Source organism: Juglans microcarpa x Juglans regia, chromosome 2S, assembly GCF_004785595.1.
Source record: "Juglans microcarpa x Juglans regia isolate MS1-56 chromosome 2S, Jm3101_v1.0, whole genome shotgun sequence".
Classification (NCBI taxonomy): domain Eukaryota; kingdom Viridiplantae; phylum Streptophyta; class Magnoliopsida; order Fagales; family Juglandaceae; genus Juglans; species Juglans microcarpa x Juglans regia.
In genome coordinates, this window is record NC_054597.1 from 6008784 (window position 1) to 6022103 (window position 13320).

General features: G+C 34.6%; 2 protein-coding genes across 4 annotated transcripts in view; one reads left to right on the forward strand and one right to left on the reverse strand.

Moving 5' to 3' along the window:
* LOC121251546 (MADS-box protein AGL42-like) overlaps positions 1 to 1455 on the forward strand; it is a 37983-nt gene extending 36528 nt beyond the window's left edge. Inside the window, exons 9-10 of the transcript XR_005938048.1 lie at positions 855 to 972; positions 1110 to 1455. The gene's annotated coding sequence lies outside the window, so the exon portion shown is untranslated. The remainder of the gene's footprint in view (positions 1 to 854; positions 973 to 1109) is intronic.
* A 4372-nt stretch (positions 1456 to 5827) lies between these two features.
* LOC121252865 lies at positions 5828 to 10141 on the reverse strand. 3 transcript variants are annotated; one of them, XM_041152693.1, is made up of 3 exons: positions 9906 to 10141; positions 8001 to 8185; positions 5828 to 6365 (listed from the first exon to the last, which is right to left on the reverse strand). In XM_041152693.1, exons 1-3 carry the CDS (start codon positions 9948 to 9950, stop codon positions 6281 to 6283), a joined length of 315 nt encoding a protein of 104 aa, XP_041008627.1. In that variant the 5' UTR covers positions 9951 to 10141; the 3' UTR covers positions 5828 to 6280. The 3 variants fall into 3 exon arrangements, 1 of the variants encoding a protein (XP_041008627.1); XR_005938295.1 differs by lacking the exon at positions 8001 to 8185; XR_005938296.1 differs by lacking the exon at positions 8001 to 8185 and having other exon boundaries at positions 5828 to 6397.
* Between the last annotated feature and the right edge of the window lie 3179 nt (positions 10142 to 13320).

The window sequence follows — 13320 nt, forward strand, 5'->3', positions numbered from 1 at the left end:
AGAATAACATTCCTAGTTGTATACTTATTTTCTAAAGAGCCTGAAATATGCCTAGTTCTCATCAATAAAATTCTTATTTACTGATTAAAAAAAAAAAAAAAACAAGAATAAAGTTCCTAGACAATTCTGCATGGTATACCTGTAAAAGCTCAAGCCTTTAAGAGAAAGTTGATACTTGACCCATTCTGTTGAAACTTTTCCTCATTTTGACTGTATCCTCCTAGTGTTAACTTCGGGTTGTCATATATTTCTTCATTTTAGATCGCTGAGAGACACTCCATTACTCATCTTAAAGAATGTGCGGAATTACAGTAGCTTGTGCTGTCAACTAACTGTTCTTATTGGCAACATTAAATGTTGCACACATCAATTCTCTAAACCAGTCAATAGGCATTTCTTGCTAAATAAAACTGTACAAACAGGCAAGATAAGGGTTAGTTCTTGCAGCCAAGCAATAATCTGTCCGTAATAATATCAACTCCAATACTTTCTCGATGTTCTTTTTACTTGTTTTTTTTCCCTTCTACTACTATGTCCAGCAGTTCTCTCCTTTCCTAAATAATTTTTTAAATTTGTTTTGGGGATGACCGTGCTTTGTCTGTTATGTCAGATACTATGTAGATCATTGTTCACTCTTCTCATTCTTTCAAAATGGTTTTGTTTTTAATTTCTGACAGAAAATATGAAGACATTAACTGCAAAATATTTTGAGCTGCAACTTGATATTTTAACTACTCCTTTTGCTTTTAAGCAGCATAAGTATTTTGTATTTTTCCACTTTTCATTTACATTGAATGTGTGTGTGTGTGTGTGTGTGTTTATCATAATACTACAATTTTGTAAGTTCGATGCAGATTAATGAAATAAAGTTGGGATACATTCTGGACATTGACCTATCTCGTCCTGGAGTTACTAAATATGGGAACTTCAGTGTTGTAGTAGACCCAATTTCTGACTATTTGGAGACTGGAGGTAGGAAAAAAATATATGCATCTTTTGATCCTTGAGATGAAAATTCATATGGGCTCAGATCAGTAAAACTTATGGGCTTTTGTGCAGTGTATTTGAGTTGCAGCTTATCGAAGTCTTCTTTCACGATCAAATTTCAGGTATGTTGTCCTCAATCTAACTGGGTCATATATTCAGTTGGTTCTATTTGGGGAGTCAGTTACTCTTCAACTGCTCCTCCCTGTCTTTTATTGTTTCCTTAACCCGAGAATTAAGGCTATCCATTTGACCAGCCAGTGATGGAGAAAGTTGAAGCTTCTGTGGAAACTTAAAGCTATGTCTGTGTGGTGGCCTTCAATAAAATTTGGCAACTGACCTTTTCACTTATTCATGCTTTTCGTTATTCCATTCCTTTTTAATTGTTGTTGTTATGGCCTTCAGATTTTGTTATGCCAACGAAAAAACCTTACTTTTCAATGTATGGTTTAGCACAAGTTTTCATAGTTATATGAAGGATACACAAACATTGAAAGATGACATTTCCATCCTGCCTCTATTACCCTAAACCATCAGTTCCCATGTGAAATGACTTCGATATCTTCAAATAACAGGGCTGTCTTAACTTGGCTTTCAATAATTGCATGCTGAAACAGAGACAAGAAACCAGGCTAGAAGTTGGTTTCTGTCTCTAACGTTGTGAAGGAACATTGGGCAACTTATGGAAGGAATTTCTTTTCTAGATATGACTATGATGAAGTAAGCCGTAATCGCATTTGGCACTATCTGTATCGAAGTTTGAAGGACTTTACAAGAAGGGAGAAACCTACTGTCGTCACACAAAGCATGACCCTGATTCTACGTTCAATTGCATGTATCCAGTATTATTGTTTTCCCATAAGGGAAAGGAGTTGTAGAGTGAACCAGTTCATTCCATTTCTAAAGTCGCCATCGATAGAATGAGACTCATCAGGGAGAACTCGATTCGAAAAAGCACCTAAAAATATGAATATAAGATGGTTGGTAAGTTGGTAGGCAGGGGCTGGTTTTAAATGCATTCAAAGCCATTAAGGAAGCAGCAGATGCAGTTTTTTGGAGCAGTCATTTTTCCTCTTCCTGGGAAGGAGGATTTCTATTTGCATGGGGATAAAGCTGCTGTTGAATAGAATATAGTTTCATAACTTTCATGCGAATGCCAACCTACCCAACCCAAGTGGTTAGAATCTCTTTGATGAGCTATGAGTTTGTTACCATTTTCAAAAATAAAGCTGCTGGAAATATAGAGAGATTCTACACACTGATATGGCGTCACGTCTTCACTTTATTTTTTTTTCTTTTCTTTTTTTCTCTTTTTTTTCCCCTCTCCCGACGTCTCCCTTTTTTTTCTTTTTTTTTTCTCTCTCTTTTCCCCCCTTCTCCTCATGTCTCTCCCTCCTCCCTCTTTCCCTCTCCCTTTCCCAACCCCTCACTGACATCTCCGCCGCAGCCTCTCACCAACGTCACCGCTAAACCTTCCTCACCCCTCACCGACATCGCTGCTGCACCCCTCACCTTCCTCACCACTCTCCGACGTCACCCTTCACCCTCGCTTTCATCATCGTCATCATTGTTGCTGCCCCTCACCAATAGGTACGAGATCTTTCTCTCTCTCTCTTTTCTTGGTCAGATTGAGGAGGTGGGGAGGGGTTGGGAAAGGGAGAGGCACGGGGAGAGGGCGAGAAAGAGAGGGGGAAAAAAAAAAAGGGAGACGTGGCATATTGGTAGTGTGTCATATCAGTGTGTGAGATCTCTTTATAACTATAGTGTTTTCTTTCAAAAAAATCCAAGGCGTATGAATACTCTTACAACAATGTCACCCGACAAGACCAGAGTAATAACTTCTACAGTAGGCCCACAAATCTCTATGTTCAAAACATTGTAACTCCAATTAGTTCACCAGTTTTTTCGAGTATTCAATTCCATTTCGTAGGTTGCAATACATATACTATAATATTGATTAATAATAATTTGTTGAGAAATTTTTTTATTAAGATGTTTTATTAGAATATTACAACAAGAATTATCTTCGTCGCTTAGGTTATACCTTACCATGTAGAATATAATCCATGGTATGTATATCATAAGTTATAACAGGATCTCTCTCTCGTATATATATGTATGTTAGGTATAAATATGTTTGGTAGGCGAGGAAAGAGCTACAAGCAATTGAAGGTATGGTCACGTGACTCGACAGAGGGCGGTTAAGTGATCAACCATGTCAAATGCATGATATGAGTTCAAGGATGAAGTCAATCACTCATATCCCTCTAACGTCAGGATCAGTCCATAAAGATAAATCCTAGAAGAGCGTAACCCATATGGAAACCTGACTAACTGTATCCCAATGATATACGTATCTCTGAAGATAAGGTCAAGCAAGATATTTGCGTTGGATATGCACTATTAACGGCCAAACCATGCCAGAGAATGTAACATATCAAAACTGGGCACTAAGAGTCATGTCTATGGTGTCTTGTAATATTAGGTCACCTCAACCTTTATAAATAGCCAATCAGATACATACCATTGATTCATAAATTGATCAATTATCATAAGAGCATAACTTTTTCCTGACTCAGACATCGGAGGCATTTCCCACTGGGTACCTTGAGCTCTTCTTTCTGGTCCCAAGTTGTTAGGGTACGCCACAGGCATACTGACGTTTAAGTTATAATCTGAATTGTAGCATATGAGAAAAGAGTATATACGAGCGTCCAGCTACACAAATGCAAAGCATTTTATGTATTTCCCCACTTTTTGGATGTCTTTTCTTGCTATCATTTGACTTTATGGAAAGACCAACAGCAGAAGTAACTAACAATATCCATCCATTTTGAACAAGTTTTTCATTTTCGAGGATGTACCAGATATGAAAATCGAGTAGAGATCTGCCATTGCAGAGAACAGCAACACACGACTTGTGGTCATTCTTTGGAGACATAAGTCGAGATATGCAAATTCTGTGCATGCTGTTTAAAAAAAGGGTGGTGCTATTCCCACCGCTGGGAGCTCTCACTGGGGGCTCCCGTTAGTTGTTTTCTGTTTTTTTTTTTTTTTTTTTTTTTTTTAACATTTTTAAATATTTTTAAAAAAAATAAAAAAAATCATAATATTATTAAAACCTGTTTTTAAAGAAATTATAACTACTACAACTTGTATCTAGCATTATTCCTAATAATAATAATATATTGACTTTACTTGGTAGCTTTTCACGAAAAGCTAAAGAGGATGGCTCTACAAAGCCAACCGTGGGCTGATGATGATCGAGTCTCCATAAAAACCAGATCACCCAATGGCATGTCCCCCGACCATCTTTTATGGAAGCTGAGTGTACAACTGACAAAAAAAGACCACCAGCTTCTATCTTCGGTGTAAATATAATGGGGAAGAGGGAAGAAAACAAGGCTTTTTGTCCAAAATAGTCATCTCTGCCCAAAGCAAACCAACATACTTATTTCCCATCCAACAAACCCAAAGGGAGATAATGGCACAGCAAGGACTCAAACGTGGGACACTATTGTTCGTCCTTCAACCCTCAAATGTACTATCAAACAAATAGTCAGTCTGTCTTCTAGGATGTGACTTTGTCAAGTTGGCTTCCCTAGACTACAATATTATTCCTTTATGCTCAGATAGAATAATTGGTTTCTGAAAAACGAAACCTGCCAATAAAGATCTGGAAAGCTCTGTTTGTGTTTGTGTTTGTGTTTGTGTTTGTCCTCCCGTTCTCAGTTTCTCTCTATTTGCTGCAGATGAGACTGTATGAAAAGCAAGATGCTAGCCTCTGCCTGCACACTTGCATGCCAGATCAGTACTACGTGATTTGATGGAGGAGGCAAGTCTTAGCAAATAATACAGTACATACCACTTAGAAAACGTAGCTTATGTCGCTTTTGGGATCCTTTCTTAGTTATTAGCAGTGCCGACAAAGTTCTTGTAGTATGTGTCTCATATCAAATGGAACACGTATACAGAAAAAATAGATTGATGGAGGGAGTGAACCGGAGTGGAGTGAGGGAAGCGTAGCGTACCAAGTGGAACGGAACAGAGATTGAGCAGTACAAGTGTATTATTGAAATTTTTTAATACCTTTGTACGGCTAAAGTTAGTATAAATACATATGATGTAACCCTACTTTTGACGGTTAGTAAAAATTCAGCTCTCGCTCCTGTAGATGTAGGCATACTGCCGAACCACGATAAATCTGTGTTTTTTTGGCTCTCTCTTTTTTACATATTGTTCATCGTAACTGCCGCACGTAGCACAACAGTAATAGTTCTTAGTTATTTATGCATTTTTTTAACCTAATAAACATAAATATCAGTTCAAATAAAGTGACAACTTAGTTGATAAGATATATTATGTAAACATACACATAAGTAGTTATATAATGGATCTTCTATTCCAAGTAGATTTTAAAATAATTCTCAATCTCCTAACTTAGTCACCTTCGCATCCATCTATATGTAATTATGACATGCTATCATTTTAGTACTGCATCAACCACCAGCTTGTCTAATCTTTTATTTGAGCAATAACACGTATCACCAATCCCTTCTAAGAATGTCAACAAGATCCTAAGAGATTCTAGCTATAAATTGGATCCAAACCACCGTTCAAAAGAATCAAAAAAACCAGGGAAATGTGTTGTTTGTGTTAAAACCTAACCAGGTTTAATCATAACTTTTGCCAAAACTAAGAAAACATGCTTTTGTTATCAACCGGCCTTTTCCTTCAAAAATCCAAGGCCAAAATCAAGTTCGGATTGTCTTTGCCCCCCATTTCTAATATGAGCTAAAATCTCCAACTGACCCACCAACTAATAATGGAATAGGGCAAGGAGAAAAGTAAGCAATCCTTTTAGTGGATAAATAAGAAGATAGAACAGTGTTTGTCCTAATGTGACACACTTTAGACTGAAAAAAATGTGTATAGATCCAACCTCTTCGGGTCAATCAGATCATGGGATTCGGTAATCGAGAGAACTCATTTCTTACGCACTTTTATCTGCATGACATGGTGACAACTCCACCATCATGTTAGTTGCCTCCAGTGATGGGTCCTTTGTGTTCCCCCTCTTCTCTCCTTTTCCACCTAATGTTCTCTGTTGTCTTGTAGTGAAGGATTTCAAGACTTTGGGGGAAGTTCATAATTCAGCAAAGTATCTCAGTTCATTTGAAATTTATGGACCCAACCAGATGCTTGGGAAACAGACAACTACATTGCTGGAAATTAAAAAATTGGAGAGTGCTTGCTTGACTGTGACCATGCGAACAATTTAAGATGCGTCGATTCTTCACCTCCTGCAAACTTTTGCCCTTTGATTGGTTGGTAGCACCGATGAGAATAATGTGACTCCTGAGTGGGGCTCGGACAGAAATCTGGAAACCATGCACATACTTACATCTTCGAACTAAAATGAATCATTTAAGAAGTGAATAAGATTTAAAAAAACTAACCAAAAATTAAAAAAAAAAAAAAAAACAGAGAAAACAGAAAAACATGCACACACAAGGTATCAAGATGCATGTTGTTTGCTTTGAAAGCCTACATTTGTGGATGAATCACAGTAATAAAAAATTCTTGTCAGATAGGGCATGAATAAGAGTGGAATGCAAGTAAATCTTCACATTGGCTTTTGTTCCATCAAGTCATACATGCAGAACGAACATCTCAAGTTGCCTTCTCTGCTAATCCGCAAAGGGTGTAATTCAGATTCTATGAATATCAATAGAGTCCAAGCAATTGAACTAAAGCCATGAATAGGCTTAGTTAATATATCTTTTGTTTTTCTATGGCCACTGTCCTATTCACTGAGATGGCACTTTGTTTCATAATCTCCCTAAGGAAATGATATCTCATGTTAAGTCCTTTGCTCTTTCTATGTTAATATAGTGTGCCTCTGTGATAAGCAAAGCAAACTATCGATTTTGATATAGCTCTTCAAGGAATAGCACGATTATAGAGAGTAAAACCATAACCTGTCATGGATTTTAATTAGTCCAAATCACCAACATGTTTGAATCAACATGATCAGTAACATTGTAGCTGATGTCATAAACCAAGTTAATATCTATAGTCCTATCAAATATAGAAGTATAAATTAAAAAATTAACATATTTCAATCTAGAAGGGTGATAAGTTTTTCCTGTCAACCTTTCTGGTTGATGCATATGGAAGGTATCTTCAAGCTTATGGCATTGAAACGCAGTTTTTCCATCAATCTGCTTGCCTTCTAAGCCAAATATAGTAGTCACGACTACTCACTTACAGCATTGATTCAAAACACGTGTGAAAACCTCATTGAAGTTTACACTCTTTTTGACTAAAACCTTTTGCAGCTAAACATGTCTTGAATGTAGCATATTCAGCTATGAAAAGTGAAAAACCATTTTATAGTCAACAGTTTTCACACCCATTAATAATTTCATCAATTCTTAAGTATGGTTCTTACTAAGCCATTTAATCACCTCAATTATAGCTCAACCCAAGATGCAAATTCATTACCTATGACAACTTCTCGATATGTGTAAAGCTCTTAAAACTCTAATTATCCACCTTACTACAACCCTGTTCCTTTCCTACAAACATATTGAGTAAGCATGGCAGATTAAATAAAAGAACATCTCTACAGATTATAAACTTGAACTACAATCTAATCCTTTCCTCTCTTTGGCATACTTAGTAAATATGCTCCTCTTTGGCCTAGGCTCAAGTTTATCCGTACTCTCATAGCAATAAGCGGGACAATAAAAAAAATCCTTAAATTAGCATAAAATAAAACTAAAAAAATCAATCCCCTTGCTTAATCCAAATTCTAGTGGCTTTTTGGTTTTCTACTTTTTTTCAATTAAATGCATCGATTCTTCCCATTTTTCAAATTGCTGCCAGTACATTCTTTCATTTTCTTAACAAGCCCATTAGAAGTTACAATTATACCGTATATAAAAAAAAAAGTAAAAATTAAAATAAATGAAAAGATAAATCTTTTTTATAAGAGATCTTCTGTGGCATACCCCTCTACAAGGGTGGACATGAGCTTATGTGACTTCTTCCCCTGGCAAAATGGGTGGGTTGTGGCCCCTCTCCGCCATCTTCTTGACCACCCTTGAACCACTGCTTGGAAGTGGTGAGTCGCTAGAGGAGATGCCCCTTTAGAGACCTCACCTCCACCCCGGTAAGGGTAGAGCCAACTTTTTTCCTAAGCAAACAATTAAGTATTCATTAGATACTAAGAAATGAAATACAAAGGTTCAGCTCAGGGCTCTATACCGTGTTGCATGCTTATGAGATTCAACCATGAAGCATCCCTTTCTTTTACCTCCTACTCACATAGCAAATCCAATTATGTGCTGTGGTCTCTAAATTTGGATCATTTGTTGACACATATATGGCAATTAGCAACTGGACTTGCCATTGAACTGACACACAGAAAAATGTCCAAAGAGTTTTTGCAGTCTCTTTTTACTCTACTTTCATCTGAATACCTTTTGGCATCTATCCTCACTTAAATTCCACCTATTTCAATAATCTTGCATGCCATTTTATTATTTCCCGACCGAGACTTCTCTTTTCAGACTTACACCAATAAAAAAGAGTTAAGACTTCAATTGTTCTCTTTTATAAAATATATGTGTTATATATATATATATATATATATATATACATATACATATATTTAATTGGATTTATATCACAGGACTTTGAACCTTAGTTATATAGTAACTAACATGATTTGTGCTCAAATCGCTAAGTTGCTCTAAAATGAGAGTATGTACACATAGACACAAGGGGCACGTGTAGATACATCTGAAAAGTCAATTTCAAGGATGCGTTAGAATTTTTTTTTTAAAAGAAAAGATCCAACTAAATGAAGATTTATCTGGAGGAGCTAAAATTGATCGGTACAGCCCTGAGTTTTGGATTTTGAAACTAAAAACAGCAGAAATTTCTATATTGTTCTTGTGTTTGGTTGAAGTGAAATGGAGAGGATTCTTGTCCGCCTTTCAATTTAAGCCTATAGTTTTGAACGGCTAGAAGAGTTGGGAATCTCTGGCCGAGCGATTGATATCTATTACATGAACCTGACCTGCTAAATCTTTAGCAGTTCATGTACTAAATGGAGCTTAGTGCAACACAATTTGATTTTATTGAGCATTTGGAGCAAACCCACCAAGATCTTGTCGGGATGTTCTGAATCCATATGATTACTGCACTGTTAAAGATTTTCTGATTCTTAGGTTTAAAGTAATTTGACTCTGGTTAATCTTATGTTCTATGTTCATGTCTCAATCTCACACACACTGATAAAAGGTCATGTCATTTCATGATCTTTGGCTCATCTCTTGTCATATACCTTCTTTCTGACTGGTGTTGATTTCACCTCCATTTACTAAAAAGAAGAAACACCTCAACCCTAACTGATCCCATGCTCCCACATTTTCCCTCTTCTATCACTCCCTCTTTTCCAATGTCAGTATTTTATGACTAAGTTCCCAATTTCCTTTGAGCATGATAGAGTTTGCATTTACATGCAACCTACTATAAAAATCAATGGATCCACAGCCGATTCCCATGGATTTGGTCATTAGTATATATATATATGTATACATATATATGGGTCATTTTAAAGACATTTCTATAAATACAGAGAAAATTAATATATTTTGCATTCCTATTATTTTTGTTTTTTTCAATTTTGCACAATGAACTTACCCATCAAAACTGTCAATTTGCACCATAAAAAAAAAACTAACAAATTTTCACAATTTAATACTCAGATCTTGATTTAGGGTTCAGTTTGACATGAATTTTTGAAATAGTAGTTCATAAGGCAGAATTTGTTATTTTTGCATGAAAATACATGGCAAAAGGTTAGGAATTAGGAAGCGAGGTAAAAGGGAGGAGTTCAGAATTCTCACATTCTCAACTACACCCTTTTTAAGCCAGAATTTCTTCCTTGTCATTCGAAGAACTTGAAGCCCCCAAACTCCTTATACCATTTTCACTACATAAATGCAACCTGTGTCTTCCCATGTCATCATCTTCCAATGAAATTACACTCTGTCCAGGAAAATGAAAGGAAAAATAAATTAAAAATAAAGGTAGGTACTGTGCAGAATATGTAGAACATGACACGAAGAGATTTTTGGACCAATTAAAACGAGTGAAGGGAAAGTTAGTGTGACCAAGACTACTACTCCAGTACTCCTCCCTCCAATGCTTTCAAGTCATGAGGATGATGTTGTTGTTGTTGTACCTTGGAGAGTGACATTTTTGGCCAAGAAAGATTTTATAGATTGCCAGAATCATGGCTTTTCTCTAATGCTTTTCACTTTTCAGCACGTGTACTGGGAAACAATTGGGATAACGCATACGTAAGCTTTTTGTTCCTACAGGTTTAGCCATTACTAATTTCTTGCATGCCATAATAATCACATAGTGGTAATTGGGTTTTCTTTCTTGGAACATAATATTTTTATTTTTATTTTTTTATTATTATTTACCATTTTCCAAAAATAGTGGAAAATTTGAATTTTATTTGGCATTTTTTTTTTAATTTATTATAAAATATGAACATTGAGAACCCTAAAATGAAATTTGATTTGCAGGAAATTCATCATCTCTTTTGGAAGCCATTTACATAATAAAATAAAAATAAAAACCAAATTTCTTTCTAAAATTGTAGCCCCCAAAAGGGCCCACCGGCAAATGATGGCACAAATAGGGCAAAAAAGCTAGCAATCTTTTTAGTGGATTATGAAAGAGCTTAAACTAGATTGTCTTGTACAAATGGTAGATCTCATGTTTCCAGTTGTAGTTGTGACATCCAACCTAGTTGTTTTGTGTCAATTACAAAGGGAAATTATTTTTGGAGAGTCAAAGGCTCCTCCCTCCTATATATGCAGTACACTGTGTTAGTCCCACCACTACACACTAGTTGACATCTCCTATTCCCCCATCCAATGGCATCATTTGGGATTTCAATCTTCTTTTATGCAAAAGGAGAATTTCTTAAAAAAAAATATTGGAGGAGTTTTGCAATAGAGTTATTCTATTCTCAAATCGATCATTCTATTTAAGTTTTAGATTTTATCTTCTAAATCAAATTATGTCGTGTAAGTATTTTACTAGGTGTGTTCTACACACCGGTTTGAAAATATGATTTTTCTTTGCGATATTTGTTTACCCGACTGTTTCAGTAAGAATGAGATGAGTTGAAACTGTTATTATTCTTCACTCTCGTCCCATTTTCAACCATATGATAATAGCATATATATATATATATATATATATATATATATGTATGTATGTATGAGAAAAGCAAGTCATTTTTTAAAAAAAAAAAGAAGCACCCCATTTGAATAAAAACTATGAAGAACCCTGTAAAGGTTATATTGCATATCATTTGAGAACTTTTTTTTACCGGATCCATAAGAAGTCTTTTTTTTAAAAAGAAAAATGTTCAATTGAAAAGGAATTTGCATTTAAGAAAGTACAAAATTTTGAAAAAATAATAATTTTTATGGATTTAATTAAACTCTTTAAACCATGAAATAGGTTGCCATCAGTAGAAGATATTTTGAACCATAATATAATAGAATAATTTTACATGAAGTACGTAAACGTCGCATAATCACTTTAAAAAAAAAGTAGAGTCTACTATTAAAAAATTAATTTTTTTCAAAATGATTACACAGCGATTATATAATCCGCAGTTGCAAATATCTTTTCTCAATATAATATGAGAAAAGAAATTTACAACTATGAATTGTGCGACCGCCACGTAATCGCTTTGAAAAAAATGAATAAAACATAGAACTCATATAAAAAAAAATTTTAATTTTTTAATATTGGACTCTACTTTTTTTTTAAAGTAATTATATAACGTTTACACACTTTATAATTATATGTAAAATTACTCATATAATATTGTATGCTATTTTTCCCAACATACTAGAGGCCAACAAATCTTGGGCCATTGCGACTACCACTCTCTGCCTTTCAATCTCTTACCTGAAGAGGCAAGGTGCCTTTCCTAGGTGGGCTTTTTAGCCATTAGGTACAGATAATCGTGGGACTTGAACTTGAAGTGGGATCAACGGTATCTTTGTTGGAGTAAAGAGCATCCTCAACGGAATAACAACGGAACAGGCAAAGGACTTGAATATCTAATTTTTGCTACAGTGAATGTAAAAAAAATATCTATCTATCTTTGATCTATACTATTCATCAACCAAATCTTATTTCTACATTCTCTCGACATTTCCTCTCAAATTAAACGCTGGGTCCTATCTCTGCAGTCATCTTCCACCGTGAAGCCTCAAGGGAGAAGAAGCCACCAACAGACACTCACGCCCCGCCACAGCACCACCAACCCAAGTCTCAGCTCCTTGGCCTGCGTGGATGCAGGTTCAACTCTTTGGCCTGCGTGGCAATTTGTTTTGGCTGGGAAATGATATTTTCCAACATGCTCAGCCCTTATAGTAATTTATTTGAATATAGAAATTTGATTTGTAATTAAGATATTTATATTGAATTTTATATGAATTTTTTTTATATGAGTTTAACTAGATGTTTGTGTGTATTAGCATTAAATAACCATTAAAAATATGATTTTTTAACCAATCATTTAATTATATTTTGATTAGTAATTGGTAAAAGAAGATAAAAAGATTAATTTTTTTTAATATTATTTTATTATTATATAATGTATAAATAGATAATTCAATGAGGATGAGATGTGAATGAAATAGACAAAGACATAATATAGTTATATTAGCTAAAATGGGGATTTAGTTATGCCTATTCCATTGAGAATGCTATAAATATCAGCACTTTTGATTAAAAAAAATCCTCAATTTATTAATATGAGTGAAGTGCATATTTTTTATAGTAATGTTATATACAAGGTGTAAATTATACACTCTTTAAAAAAAAATAGAATTTTCATGTGAGTTCTAGATTCATCTATTCTTTTTAAATGGTATCGTTTCTTTATTGTTTATATCGCTGATATTATAAGGACGGACTTGAAATAGAGATATAAAGTAAATTTTTTAAAATTCTTTAATGATATGTGATTTCTCATAGATAGAAATATATCCAATAGATTTTTTTTATATATAAATTATTTTGTCCAAAAAAGTTACATTAGCACTTATTTAGCACGTCTATCTCTTTTCAATCGAGCTTTACTATTCATCATTCTTACATATCACACATAACATTATTTTTTATTTTTTTCAAATATTTTTTTTATTCTTTTTAAACTAATTGAATTTTTTTATTCATCATTCATATACTACATATTTAATAAAAAAAATATAAAAAAAT